This window comes from Bombus huntii, chromosome 3 (assembly GCF_024542735.1).
Source record: "Bombus huntii isolate Logan2020A chromosome 3, iyBomHunt1.1, whole genome shotgun sequence".
Taxonomy (NCBI): domain Eukaryota; kingdom Metazoa; phylum Arthropoda; class Insecta; order Hymenoptera; family Apidae; genus Bombus; species Bombus huntii.
This window is the reverse complement of record NC_066240.1, coordinates 11543484-11558377: the sequence shown is the minus strand read 5'-3', so window position 1 is coordinate 11558377 and position 14894 is coordinate 11543484. Positions and strand designations below refer to the sequence as shown.

General features: G+C 47.1%; 1 protein-coding gene and 1 long non-coding RNA gene across 5 annotated transcripts in view; one reads left to right on the top strand and one right to left on the bottom strand.

Annotated features, from left to right (window-relative positions):
- The window catches only part of LOC126863685 (uncharacterized), a 238782-nt gene that overhangs the window by 25351 nt on the left and 198537 nt on the right, over positions 1–14894 (bottom strand). The gene's annotated exons all lie outside the window — the stretch shown is intronic.
- LOC126863608 (nuclear hormone receptor E75-like) overlaps positions 1–14894 on the top strand; it is a 218703-nt gene that overhangs the window by 194315 nt on the left and 9494 nt on the right. For 3 of the 4 annotated variants that reach the window (XM_050613924.1, XM_050613925.1, XM_050613926.1), the window contains exons 2-3: positions 4816–4904; positions 14212–14356. In XM_050613924.1, the coding sequence (XP_050469881.1) occupies positions 4816–4904; positions 14212–14356 (234 nt within the window). Of the gene's footprint in view, positions 1–4068; positions 4328–4815; positions 4905–14211; positions 14357–14894 lie in introns of those variants that run through there. The other variant, XM_050613922.1, reaches the window with a different exon arrangement.

The following is a 14894-nucleotide window of genomic DNA, read 5'->3' as shown; positions in this document are numbered from 1 at the left end:
GCACGACCCAAAATTTCGTATATCAGCTATTCGACCATGGGCAAGGAGCCACTAAACAGAGACATCCACTATCCTCGTTATATGGGATATTCTAATTGAAAGCAACGTGGGACAAGGACAAGGGAATAAACGGGCGAGAACGTGCTCGTAGGAAGGAAAGAAACAAGAGGAATGAAAGAAGGAGAGAAAAAAGCAATTTTAGCCGAAGAAGGTCGACACGGTGGACGGCACGAGGGACGGAGAGTCATAGCTCGTAATAGCTGCACCATAAAATCATGAAAATAAATTATTGCGTAGATGATGGTAGACGTTAACTCTCGGTTCTTGTGACACCTCTGTGTCGTTGCATCGACCGTCCAGCCACTCCTGGTCGAGTGGCTGTCGTGCACACACCGTCCAGGAGAAAGTTTGCCGTTTATTGCTGCCTCATAAACGCATAAACGTGCCGAAAGCAAGAGGAAAAAAAAGTCGGTGCAACGTTTACGAGGGCAAACCGTACGACCGAGCCTGAATCTGCGCCGCAAAAGGGTTGCGTGTCCAGGCAAGGGTTGAAGGGTCTTGTGTTTGGGTTGCCAGTTTATTGTCACCATCGAGTCGGCCCTTCCGCAGCATTTTTCCCCGAAAATATCGTATTTCTTTGCTCTAGATCTTACCGTTTCGTGGGATTTCGAATTGACAATGGGAGACACTTCCGGTTCTTAAGGAAGATAGGGTTACGCCGTTGTAATCGAGAAAGGGGAATCGAGGCACCAGCTTTGGCGAGTTTGTTGGATGGTTTTTCAAATCGTTGCAGTCGCGACGCGAGAGTTAGATTCGACGTTTTCAGCGCGTGAAATGTAAATTTATATAATCTCCTCGCCAGGATATTTTATGACCTCAATTCGAAATAATGTGGTTGAATTACGCCAATAAGTGAATGAATATGCATGCCAGACGATGTGGAACAAGGCAGAAATATTTCAAAACGTATGTACATACGTCAATTTGTAATTTGCACATATGAATGCCATATTCAAATGAAAGGAAGACACGTCTTATGGAAGAGTAAATAGAGTTTCGTATTTTCTCATAACTTTTTTACTCCTCTATCATTACGTAACATTTTCTCGATGATTTTTACGTGATTATTCGCATGATTATATCTTATCTACGTTTAATTCATCACTACGAGTATAAAATTCTACCTTTCCTCAAACATTCGATGTAAAAAGGAAAAATCTATGGTGCTACGATCGTCTCGCGTTTAAACAATTATCGCAATGTGCGATATTATAAATAGTCAGACAGTGGCAAGACAATTATTATAACACACCTTTACGCTTTGTTCTCTGACAGTTGCTCTTGATAATTCCACGGTACTCTTACGCGATACTTTACCAGCTGATAATATCGATAAATTGCTCCAACAATAACGACGTAACAATTATAAATACATTTCTTACTAAACACCTTGCTAAAATCTATATAACAGAATCCTCACGATCGGCCATTGATCCAATAAGAAGGAAGGAAGTCAAGTTCGAAACATACACTGTTGAAACGCGTAAGTGTTCGTCATTGGACAGGTGGCAGAGGTAGATCGCGTGGGTGGTTGCACAATGCAGCGACCCGAGGGTTGATTCGAACGCGATAGATCACGAAAGGTGCAAACGACGCGATTAATCGGCGAACGTTATAGAAGAGTTTCGTTAACGAGCAATCGCACAAACGTTAGCAAATTTTTCTGTTCTGCAGTTCTATCCAGAAAGGAAATGGCGCGTTGCACGACGCTGCACTAGCCGCCCGCGAATCATTTGATCAGCGGTAAACCGATCCGAGTGCAGCCGTAAAATTCCACGATAGCCGGTGGCCTAGTCACGAGGACGCTAAACGATAAGGCTAATGCTAGTCCGAAATCTGGAGATAGTTTCGTTACGAGCGGGCAACGAAAACGGCGTAGCACGGCGGCAAGTTCATCGAACCTGTATCACGTTTTTTGCCTGTGAGCACGCACGTGCCTATCGTCCTTCGAATCGGAACTGGGCTCTCGCCTTGCCGCGTGTACACGTTCCCGAATTTTGTATCAGCTCCGAACAATCGATTCGAGTAGGTGACCAGGAAATCCCTGTCACCTCGTAGAGGAAACGGAGTTTCGTTTTTAAAGGATAGAATATTGAAACTAGTAACAACCTAGTGGGAGTGAATTAATATTCACGGTAAAGTTCAGGGCCGTTCTGCACAATTGAATCGATATCATTAATGAAATTTGATGAGTCACCAAGTATAAGTCGCTGATGTTAATAAACGCTGTTGCATAATAGCGGCAAGAGTGGCAATAAAATCCAATGAAATTTCGCGTATCGCGAGTTGTCTCATTATACTACTCTACGAAAGATTATAAGATTGTAAAATGGAAAACTCTAATCTGCAATTCGTAACTTGTCGATTTACCGGTTCTTCGAAAGTTAGGGGAACACGGATCCTCCAGTGTTTCGAGTATACGTAAATCCATTTTAATGAATGAGATCCACAACGGAGAATTTCGAGTAACCGGATATTACATCAAGCATGGTCCCAAAACCATATATACACGTTCGCTAGTCAAAGCCATTATAACCAAAGAAGCTTTGTCCAAATACAGAAGAGCCATTAAACATAATGTGTCCGAAGAATAAGTTACCTGAGCACCGCTACCTTTCACCGTCGGTCTCTAAAAGAGTACATTGACATCGATCAATTAAGAGGCGTCTCGACACAGAGGCATATAAACCCCGCAATGTCCCTAAATCGAAGATGGAACGAGCCTCTCGAGAACCATATAGTTAACATGTATGAGAAAAAGGGACATAGAAATCGAAGGATGAAACGGGACAAGGAGTCGCGCAGAGGATCGTAGTCTGTGTTGGAAACAAAGACAGAAAGAAGAGGTTCGGGCAAGGCAGAAGAGAGGCCGAGAGGAAGCCGGCAAGGTTAGAGAGAGACGAACGAAGAAGGCAGAAGGCGAAACGACAGAGGTGTACGGACTGTGGCTTGGTTGGCTCGAGCGAGAGGGCGCATGGCCTTGGCCGCTGCTGCGGGGTAATTCAGTCAAGGTTTCGGCCGATGAACTTCCTCCGATGGGAGGAAGGAGAGCCGGCCGGTAGAGGTCCGAGGCGAGTGGTGGGGCGAAGCTTCGGCCAATCGCGAGAACACGCGGCCCAGCGTGCGGCCACGCGATTGGTTGGGCCCGTGACGCCGGTGCCCGGGCCCGCAGCCGCCGCTTGTCAGTGACCTCCAGCATTGAAAATACGATGAACTCTCTCGGGGGGCTCTCTGTAAGAGCGCACCGGTGCGCTGTGTGTCCTCTACTACATACTAGGTAGCCAGGGCGTAGACATTGTAGATGGTCGAGGCAGCCTGGCAAGCAGGCAGCCACATCAATCCCTCCCCTCCACAAACCGGCGTCGCTCCGAGTAAGGGCTGCACGGCCCCCAGGTAACCAACACTCGGCAGCGCCGAACTCCAGTCAGACCAACGCGAACCTCCCTCGAGCGAACACTTACTTTCACTCTCTTCTCTCTGCCATCCCAATACGTGCGCTCTTTCGCTCACGGTTTCCTCCGGCTCTCTCCGCTCGTGGTTCCTTCCTCGCTCACGTCTGGTACACCACCCGGTCGTTCATTCCACTCTATCGACAGTGTATAACACCGGCGAGGTGTTCATCGGTCGCCACAGAACGCACCTGCCCCTCGTTCCGGTAGGTTCTCGGCAAACCAGAGTCAGTTTCCCTTAGTGTGATTCACTCCCCCGGTCACTCGAGTTCCTTACGTTACTTGATCACGTGATCGACTTCTGTGCGTTACACGATAAACAGACTTGGAGATAAAGAGAGAAGAAAGCAGACAGGAATTCGTTTCTTACGTAGATTTCTCGAGCAGCGCTTTTTTTTTCTTGGTGATATCGAGGAGAAGTGAGTTAGTGTTTATTAGTCAGTGATACCGAGCGAACATGTAGTGAACTGATGTCGGTTCTCGGCTCAGTGCAGTGCCGTGCCAAGTGGATGATACATCGAAGAACCTAAGATATTCTGGATTCGTTATTGTGATCGAACGATAGACAAACATCATGATCCTGACCCCGGATAGCAGCGCACAGGCTACAATGGCGACGTCACCGGCACCGGAATCGCCGATCTCGAGCATGTCGTCGCATGGCTCCCGCACGTCCAGCGTGTCGCGCATGTCTTGTGTCTCTCAGGGCATGTCAAGCCCTTATCACGTGGCTCAGTTACCCCATCATCTCAGCCCAAACATGCCTACCATGGACTCTACCGTTTCGTCAGCGAAACCTGAGCCCGAATTGAACATAGGTACGACTCGGAACCACTAATCGAAGAAAAATTAGAAAAGAAAAAAAATGAAAAAATCGCTCAAGGATAAAATAAAAAGACACGTTTACGTATAATTCTATTGCCAAACTTATCTTCCAATATATTCTGTCGAAAACTAACGTTTGAGCTTAATTTGAAAAAATTCGACAAATTCTCGGTCAGGTTCAACTATATCAGTACGTATAAGGAGATTCAATTGCTTTGGATCTCGTGGAACTGAAAAACGATCGTGCGTCGTGACAGTCGAGTGAAAGCAGAAAGTTGTAACACACCGATGCTGTAACCCGCCGCGAGAGAGGAGAAAGTGTTCTTCTTTCTCTCCCACCTTTCTCCTCCCAGACGCGCGCTATCCGCCACGTGGAGAGCAACGTGAACCCGACACGTTACACGTCCACGTTATATACATATTGTGCTAGTGAAATCACAGTGCGTAATCTATATTTCTTTTTTTTTCTGTTCTCTTGCAGAATTCGACGGGACCACGGTATTGTGTCGTGTCTGCGGGGACAAAGCGTCCGGTTTTCACTATGGGGTACACTCCTGCGAGGGATGCAAGGTGAGTGGAAATTCGAACTCGATATACAATACAAATCCGCGTATACTTCGCATATTTCGTTCGACGCTTTTCGATCCGGTTTCGTTTTCAAAAATATTTGCTTACTCGACTTTGCGTTCGAACTTCTCCGTTGGAACTCCTTTTTTTTCTTCCAACATTCCGTACAAAAGTTATAAAATGATCTGAAAATCGTTTGAACGAATATCGCAACGAGTATCGCCGACATTTTTGATACTTTTTACTCGATCTTTGCAAGATTTTTGGAATAATGGATGTTGGAAATACGTAAATACGAATTTAGCATTGATCCACGAGTACCGTGAAAAGTATCGATAATGTGAAGCCGTAACGCGATGTGACCAGGAAGTGAACGGAGTTTGAATGTGAATGTACGATGTGACCAAGGCTACGGAGAAGTTATCGACCCGGCGTTGCTCGACCTTGTGCACGCGGAAATCGTGAGACGTTCGAACTGGTCTCCTTGACGTTGCCTCCTCAACCGGGCAACCTCTCCTCGTGGATGAAAAATCTTGCCAAGGCCTCTTTTCTTCCATCCATACGACGATCTTTATATCGAGAGTTCTGGTCAGAAAAATGACATTCGAAGTATTATTCGCGTTAATTCCTGATCAATTGCGATATTCTTTCTTGTATATAATGATTCATAGGGCATATAAGAAGATCATCCAAATTGATCGAAATTATTAAAAATATATATGTCATTTATATCTTGCGATTTTATTTTTCTATCGAGAAAGAATTTATAAATTTCTACGATACAGAAGATAGGTAAAAATATTTCGAATGTACGAGATAAATTTCTTGGAAGAGATTTAGCGTGACTTTTGAGAAAAAGTAGATAGAATAGCATATTCAGCGATCAGATTTTTCTGGAATACGAGGAAGGTCGGGGTTCGTACAATGGCTTCGCGGGCGGTTACGCAAAAGGAGCGGAAAATGTGGCGAAATTCTGTGTGGAACGATAACCTTCGCGTGAGAAGGGTCCGGGACAGGTAGACAGCCGTTTCTCTCCTCCTAAAGACAGTTTTGTGTCGGTGGTTTTCGTGTGGCCGAATTTTAGGGCAGGTACGTTCAACGCGAAGAATGCACATCCGTCCGTACAATTTCCTGTCCAGCTTGTCTAGCTTTTCTCTATTCTTTCGATTCGAATCGACTCGTCTCTCTGTCGATCATTTAAAATTGAAAAGAAAAAGAGAAGAGGAAAAGTTCCTTTTCTCGGTATCATTGGGAATTCTAGTGTAAAAAGGTTCGTCAAAAATATTTCGTATTAAAATGATTCATCGTTGGAGAGGATATAATTGTTTCAACGTGGCATTTCGAAAGAATAGTTCTTTCCCCGCGAAACCTCGAATCGAATGTAAATCGTTTCCCTCGAGACTGATAATTACGCCCCGCGAAGGCCAACGTCCTCGTGCTCGTCATTGTGCGACTTCAAGGAGGCACGTGGTGGGGGCAGCACAGGCCGCGAATTCGTTTTAGGAAGTGGCAGTACGCTACCCCCACTCTTGCTATTATATCCCCTCCACGTCGATTAGAGACGCGTGGTGAGGGATACTCCGCCAGGTGTTGTAAACCGGTGCGCCAGTGCTCGCAGATCTTCTTCGTCCGTCGACCTGATGATTTCGTTCTTGTATGACATCTGCTTACTTTACAAGTTGTTTTACCATGCACGTAATATAAATTGATACATTTAATAGATGCATTCCAGATACATTCCAACGTTTCTAGTTTATCTTCGACAATTAGAATTGATGATTTCCAATAAGAAAATTAATCTTCTCCAAACTAATCGATCAATCCTATGTAGATTCGATCAGTATTTGAAAAGGTAGCTTAAAGCTTCTGAGTTTAGAATCTTCTCAAATAGTACGACGATGACTGAGTCAATCTGCTGAATCCTAGATACCCTTGTAAAGACACCCCAGAGTCGTTTGTTCGGTATTCGTACAAAAAGAAAGAGAGAGTGACTTGGCAGGACCGCCGAAAAGCCAAAGAGATGATGGCGGCCTACCACGCAGAAGAGAAAGTGTCTCTTAACCCCTGCTGACTGCATTTTACCTGGACTAAATTTTCGAAATGGAAAAAATCAAATCGACCGTTCTTCTGAACAATATCTGATCAAGAATTAGACTCTCTTAGGGTCCCCTACCTTGATCTCACATCCCTGGTGAAGAGAACGATCAGAAGAGGTGAGGGGAGTCTCGGGCTGGGTTGACTGGGTCAGTAACTTATGGCCGTGGCGTAACACACAGGCAGTTTACGGCAAACGAGTCGACGTCGAGTGACCTAGCCGCTAGCGGTAGAGACCGTCTTATAGGTACTGGAACACGCAGCGAGGGATCAGCGGTGGAAAGGGAAGAGAACGCGGAAGAGTGTTGGATATCTTTAAGACTAGGTCGCTCGGTCGCACTGCTGTTGCACTATTTCGCCATACCGCTGGCCACAAGCTACTTTTCCTCGGCCCCTGAGCTTCTTGAGTTGTTCCAGTCTCGCAGCTTTACGAGGTCTTGCCGAAATCTAAATCTGCTTAAGGTTAGGATCAAAGTTTAGGGGATATTCGCATATATAGGCCCCTGTAAATTAAGCTTTTCTAGGGAATATTGTAGGTAAAATATTTTATGGCACAATTAGGATACACCTGGATAGAGAGATTTGGATAGTAGGTTAGGTCACTGGTGCCCCATGTTTTCGGGATGGAAAAAGTGACGCGAAGATGGTGGCCGGCGTGTGGCTCGCACTGGCCCAGATATCTCGCCCAGGCCGTTGCCCCCCACGACACTTTTCGTGTACGCGTCACTGACCTGGGCTCAGTTTTACAGCACGAGAGATTCGCGGCGCCGCAATCAGCGCGCGCGATAAAACCGCGATAAAAGTCACGGCATTCCGGCAAAGCGGGTAACCGGCTTGATTCACGAAACGTTCATCCGAATCTAATCAACCCAACCCCTAGATCGCTATGTCATTCTATACCTATCCCTCTAATCTTATTCCCCTATACAGATATGTCTATCTACTTCATCAATCAACCCCTTTTATCCTTTTCTTACACCAACCAAACCTAACTTTCCCATCTTCAATTCGAGCATTTCCAAATTCGTCAAGGAAATTATTTTTCTGACTTCCACTGTACTCGCATATCAGAGTGTCATACTTCGCTTCAACCGTTCTTCTCCAAAAGCCACGTGCAGGATATCGAAAGATAGATGCAAGAGCCTCTCTGAAAAGCGAGACAATTCTCTGTGGGGGAGGGAGTGCGAGATTTCTCGTTTTTATTTTTGCGTCGACGTTCCTCTTTAAATCTGACTGGCGCGGGCGGCGGGGCAATCAACGGTGGAGGTGCGCGTCGACTCTTTTTCCGGAGGGTTGAAACCAGGCGACCGGTGCATTAACCCTCCGGTCGTCGACCCCCGAGCCAGTTACGTCACACGCTTGTTCCCTCCTCCCCCCTCCGTCCCAATGCCCCCTTCCATCTTCATCGTTTCCCCTCCAGATCCCTCTCAAACCCCCCCACTACTCCTCTCGCTCTCCTCCTGCGTCTGCTGCACCTCCTCTCCTCCTTTTCCCCCCATCTCAAACCACCTCCACCACCTCCTCGTCCATCCTCCTCTTTCTTCACCTCCCTCTCGGCTAACCGTCATTTTTGATGTCGTAACGAGTCGTGATCTCATTTTCATTTGATTGCGCGGGTATTTCGGTGCTCGGTTGGGGTTACTGACCCCGGTGCATCTACTTTAGAATCGGGTCAGCCGCTTATTATCGTGGTAGGTGTTCGCTCGACTCGGTATCTCCGGCCGGCCGAAGCGGCAGCGCGTTTCAAGATAACGCCGCTGCCCCGCCGCGCGGAATCGGACGTCACGCTCCTCTACGCCCGATAAAGCCACCCCGTGAAACACGACACCCCACGCTATGCAGCCGTTTCGCCGGGGCATGTTTCTTCGCGGCTAATCGGCCGGCGATTTTTCGGGGTGCACTGCACTCCAGTGACACAGTTGTTGAGGATGAGGATGAGAAATTGGGGATCAAGATGTTTCAAATGTAGGCTAATCTTTCTCTTGCGTTTCGTTCCTTTTTCTTAAATTTCGTTTGGATGATGTAGGAATTTGACTCGTTAAGATAGATGCGATAGGTTAATCAGAAACATTTTGTAGAATCGCGTGACAATTGCAAAGAAATTGCATTTGATACAGACGTGTTTTATGTTTTGAATGATTATTATTATTTCGTACAATTATGTTGTGACAACTCTAAATAGAATATTTTTAATTTTTGCGTTATACTTCAGTAAAATTCCTATTTCAATTTCTAATTAAGAAGTAAAGAAAGTCGAGCTCATTTTCGAATAACCGATGTAGATAGATTGGATTGTTGATTTCTGAAATTGCAAGTGCTCTTATTTATTCGATACAGCGTTGGTTTGGTTAGCGATCTGTGACAAAATCTCGAGCGTCGTGGAAACGGAAAATAGTTCGAGTGGTGACCTCGGCGATCGACTTCCTTGGTATCGATGCCCGGGGAATAGAGCAGCGAACTGTTCGAGGTCAAACGAGAGTATAAAAGCTGGTCGGCCAACGGCACCATTTCTTTTCGACGCTTCTACTGAATTTACCAGATTCTCGATTCTTCCTTATCTGGCATCTCTTTTAGAATATCCGATACCACAATTGTAACATATATTTTTCCCCCTTCATACAAATCGCTTTCAACTATCGATATAAAAATGTCCATAATATTAAAACCAACATATATCGTCCTAAAATTACGATCACATTTCTCTGAAACAATCTCACAAACAATAAAGTTTAACTACGATCAGAAACATAAATCAATCAATAGATTCTATCTTATACTTTCCAACCCCTTTACCAGCAACTCTTACGAAAACCTAATACTTTATCTTATTTATTAATAAATATCCGATCTAAAAACAGCATGAAAAACCTGACAACAAATCACATGAAGAAGAATTCATCTCAAAAAGCGTTTCCCAACCACCTTTCTATCAAAACTTGCTCCCTCTTCTCAATTTTCCATACCAAGTACCTTTGGCGCATTCAGCCGCTCATGGACGACCAGCATCATCTCTGACCTCGGTGATCGGTACCACGGAGCGATCAGGCATATCGGTGTCCGGGCAGTCGCGAACGAGCAAGCGAGCTGCGAATTCTTGGGGTCGTAGGTGCGCGTCGATGCGAGCGCGCGTGAGCGGTTAATGCCCCCGAGCAGAGCAGAGAGTGTCGCGCCGTTTCGAGCGAGAGCGCATGCGCCCGCACGGGCGCGCGCATTATGTACGTCACCGTTACTCCGTTTCGTGTCCTGTCCTCTCCCCCCCCCCCCCCCCCCCCACCAATTCTCCTTCTAACCCACGGTATCACTCGTTGTACGTACCTCTATCTCGCTCTTTGTCTTTTCCTCTTTCCTTGTCGCATCTCTCCTCTCCTCTCTTACTCTCTCCCCCTCCCTCTCTCTTTCCCTCTGTGTTTCCCTGTTCTTCGTTTCCCGTCTTCGTTGTCCCTCTGGCCGCTGTTCGCCCGTGGGAGCAGATACACTCACCTTCCCCTACCAGGACACCCCCTCTCCCACCCAAAGGAACGTTCCACCCCCCACCACGGTGGTACGGTCGCGCGCTCCGGTCGTTGGCCCCGCGACCACGTCGTGTGTATATCCCACACTCTCCTTACCTACATCTGTATAGGCTCGCATCTCGATGTATGCACGCGTGCACCGATGCATATGCACGTCGGCCAGCCAGCCGAGCCGCGAACTCGCTCCTTTCGCGGAAAATAAAAGCGAACACAACCGGTGAACGTGACGCGGGACACTCGAGGTCTTTCGACAGGGTTAACGCCTCGCGTGCGAATTCTTTCGGCAGGGTGGATGCACTTTTTTTTTCGGAGAGTAGAGTAATCGTGGAAGTGGGATTTCTGGAGATGCCGGGATCCGTTGAGCAACGAGAAACTTTCTCGAGCGAAAGTTTCGGCGATTAGGGCGGGCCACTTTTTGGAATTCTGCTGGCTAGCTGTGTCAACGTAGGGGTTAGCTACTATTGCTAGATTTGGAAAGTGTAAATCTGTGTCAGAGAGTTGTATGTAGGGTCTTAATCGAGGGATGATAGTTTGTTCGTACTTTTCGAAAAATTTCTCCGATTTTTCTTTGTAATCAACCGTCAAAGTAACATTTACTAATTTTCTATATGGTGTAATTTCGATATATGTACCGAATATGTAAAAACATGGCGGGTTTACGTTACAACACAATGCAACGCGATTTTATTTGTGCAAATCGTTTCTTTTCGTAAATCTTAACGAGCTCGAACGAATATTGAAACAAATTTGCTGCTAAAATGGACTAGATTTGGAGCAACGTTGTATCTACTCTAGATATTCCGCAGGATTAAGTTTTCGTCGATTGCAGGGTAAGATCACGACGCGACGTGGCGATCTGTTTGCATTTTCCGTGGCTGTGACACAATGGTGGCGCGTGCGCCAACTCACGTAAGTCGGAGCACGACACGCAAAGGTAGTCGCCCTCTGACCCGTCAGGGGGAATGCACAGAGTTTGAGAGATCGATGCACCGCATTCTCCCACAATCCCACCCCTCAATGCTGGTTCCACCTCTGCCGGATTCCCGCCAAGCAAAGGGGTTCAACAGGGGTTGCTGGCCTCGTCCGGGCATCCGCGATACCAGCTCGCGCCCGATAACAGCTTCCGGTCGTCCCTTCCTAATCTCCTAAACTCCTGTGAAATTTTCTTCGATCAGTCTCCAATTTGTAAAAAAAATTACCAAACAGAGTCGTTTATGTCGGTAAACATTTCTTAATATTAATTAGTCTTTTACTTTCTTTTCTAACGATCGTCGATTTCTACGTTGATTGTGACACTTAAATGTTTGAAGAAGATCTTCGTAGTAGGTTTAGTATAGACTCTTTCAATTATCGTATGTGCCAATTGAAATTAGAACTTGGGGATAAAGAATACCAAACTAGATCAAAATATCTCATCGCTTGGATATTAATCAGTTTTTAATTCGTCAGAAAAAATCTTCGATAAATCGTAACAAAACTACGATACATTATCATGCTCATTACTTTATCTAATCTCCCTTAACCTAACTTACAGAAAATTCCTCTTATCCCCTAACCAAAAACATCTTCATCGACCTTTACTGTTCTAAATCAAAAAAAGCCTGATACAAAACCAATTCTATTCATATCTGTCACCATGTACGTGTCCCCTAAACTAAAAAAGCTCCATGACAAACCGATCCTATTAATACCTATGCAAGTAGACATTTAATCGTCGTGTAATCCCGAGGCAACGAATTCGTGACCTGGTAAAGCGCGGAGCCGCGTTTCGTAGAAAACAAACGCGAGGCAGGGTTCATTGGCCCGGGTTGTCGAAGGCAGAGAGAGGATTTCAAACGGAAAGCTGGCCGGGACAGCGTCGTCGATCGACGGCAGGGAAGCTTAACATTGGCAACGCTGACAGTTCATTGACTTGCATCGAACGCGTGCACCGATTGACAGGCCGGGCGCGGAGGTGCAACGGTACATCGTTCTCTCGTTGTCTCTCTCTCTTTGGTCCGTGCACGAAGTTGAGGTAGGCGAGGTCGCGTGTCTGACGTCACGAGAGAGTCACTTGACGACCAACAGTGTGTCGCCAATTCCGTACGCATACGTGCAATGCACACGAGCCCGCGCGCCTGCGCCTCTGATAGTACAGCGAAGGCCCGAAGATACGACGACGACACACGACGACGCCGTCGACGCCGCCGACGACGACGACGACGTTCCACGCGTCGTTCGTTACGTAACTGCCCCGCGAGGTCGTTGACCGATACGCGGCCGGGAACTTCCTCCGCCCTGACCTACCTCTTTTCTCATTCTCAATTAGCGGCTGCTGCATGAAAAACCGACCCAACTGAACAATCTCCGACCGCTTCTTTCTCATCCATCGTATCGTGCCATTTTATTCTTCGTATTATACGTTCGTTTTATTATCGTTTGTTTACGTTTACTCGGTAAGACTCGTCGAAATAAAAAGATACAGTTTATGGAGATTCTATGTTGGTTTTAAGTTCAAACAAACGGAGCAGAGATGGATCGATGAAGCTGGGGTTATTCACCCTTTCCGGTGCAAAGAAATCATCGTAGGCCGGTCGAAAAAGCGAACGAACCCCCGAAAAAGGGCGCTTAGTTAGGGTTGACCGTGTGTGTGTATATCAAAAAAAGAGGGGTTCCCGCGTTTATTCGTCGACATTCTTCTCTCGAGAAGAGTATCAGGGATACACGGGAGGGTAGGAACAGTTTTCGAGAGGGTGGTTCCTTGCAGAACGCAGCGAGGTGACGGTATGGTGGTGGAGGAGGAGGAGGAGGAGGAGGAGGAAAAGGAGGAGGAGGGAAGGAACCCGTTAGTAGAGCGTTCGAAGCGCGCGCGAGCCTCTATGGTCGCATTCGACCGACAAGGAGCACGATATATATCGAGGGTTTGCCAGCACGCGCGAACGGGACAGGGAACAGAGACAAAACGGGACAGAGACGTACAGATCGGGAGAAAGAGCGAGAAGGAGAAAGAGGGAGTGGAAATACGAGTGAGAAAGAGAGAGAGCGACGAGGCGAGGTAGAGTGCGCGCAAGGGGGACTCTCACTTTCACGCGGTGAACTGCGGGTGAACGTCCGGGAATTGGGTCAGAGTGTCCCCCACCTCGGCGAGCCAGAGGCAATGTGCCGAGGCTCTATGCTCTCTGTGCTAGAAAGAGCCAGTCCACAGCCAAGCTTCGATACAAACGGTCGCTTCTTTTTCCCCCGCCGAAAACTCGCGTTCCGAGTCTCGCATGATATCATACAGGCGAGCAGTTACGCTTGATTCGCTGGTGAGTTTGGTGGTTCGAGACGCGTGCATCGTTTTTCACGTCGTTTCACCGACGACGTTTCAGTGAATCGTTCGAACAGGACTGTGACACGCGAGATACAGCAAAGTTCCTTGGACTTGTCCGCTTCGCTCGCGAGTTCTCTTGGATCGTTCCACAGTTGCTAACCACGTTGATACATACTGTGAATAATAATATAAGAGGAGGAGAAAGAGAGATCAGTGCGCGTGCTGAAAGACACGCGATCATTCTTGAGGGAAGAAACGTGTGAAATAGAGAATACAAATCTGTCTGGGTGAATTAATGGGGTGCTTGTGCGAATGTGACGTGGCCACCCCGCGTACGGGGACCAATTGCTCGTCGGGGTCCTCCTCGGACAGTGACGGCCAAACTGACGAGGGTTTCGTTGGTGATTCACAGGGATTCTTCCGGCGCAGCATTCAGCAGAAGATCCAGTACAGACCCTGCACGAAGAATCAACAGTGCAGCATCCTGCGTATCAACAGGAACCGCTGCCAGTATTGCCGTCTCAAAAAGTGTATCGCTGTCGGGATGAGTCGTGATGGTGAGTATATTTTTCTATATCTACGATGTTCCCCGCAATTTCCCTATCTGTAGCGAATAATTGCTCCAGAAGTTTCGTCATATCGTGGAATAGTTAACTTTAACAACGCCATCGTAGTAAACTTGCGAAAAGATAAACTTAATCGAGAAACGAAACGTATCACCGTACCAGAAGCACCAGATATCTTTTCTCGATAAACCAACTCGTGATCGCGTAACACGCACGTTTGTCCCAAAAAAAGTAGTTTCTAAAATCTAGAGTGGCGGGTCGTTGACCGTTTGCGTAACGCCGCTCCCCGCGACACAGCGCGAGTGTCGCAATGGGCGAAAGTGGCCAGTTCGCCGTTTGAGAAAGCAGTTGCAATTATATACTCCCCCCGAGGCCCCTCTCGCTCACGAGCTTGCTTTCTTTTCGAAACATCAGGACCCGATTCAGCCCGATGACCTCTTTTTCCCGCCGCGAAACTGTTCGCGAGTAGATTCGACCGACAACGGCCAGACCTACCCGCGGTCAACGACCCGGGAGCATCGGCAGCCCG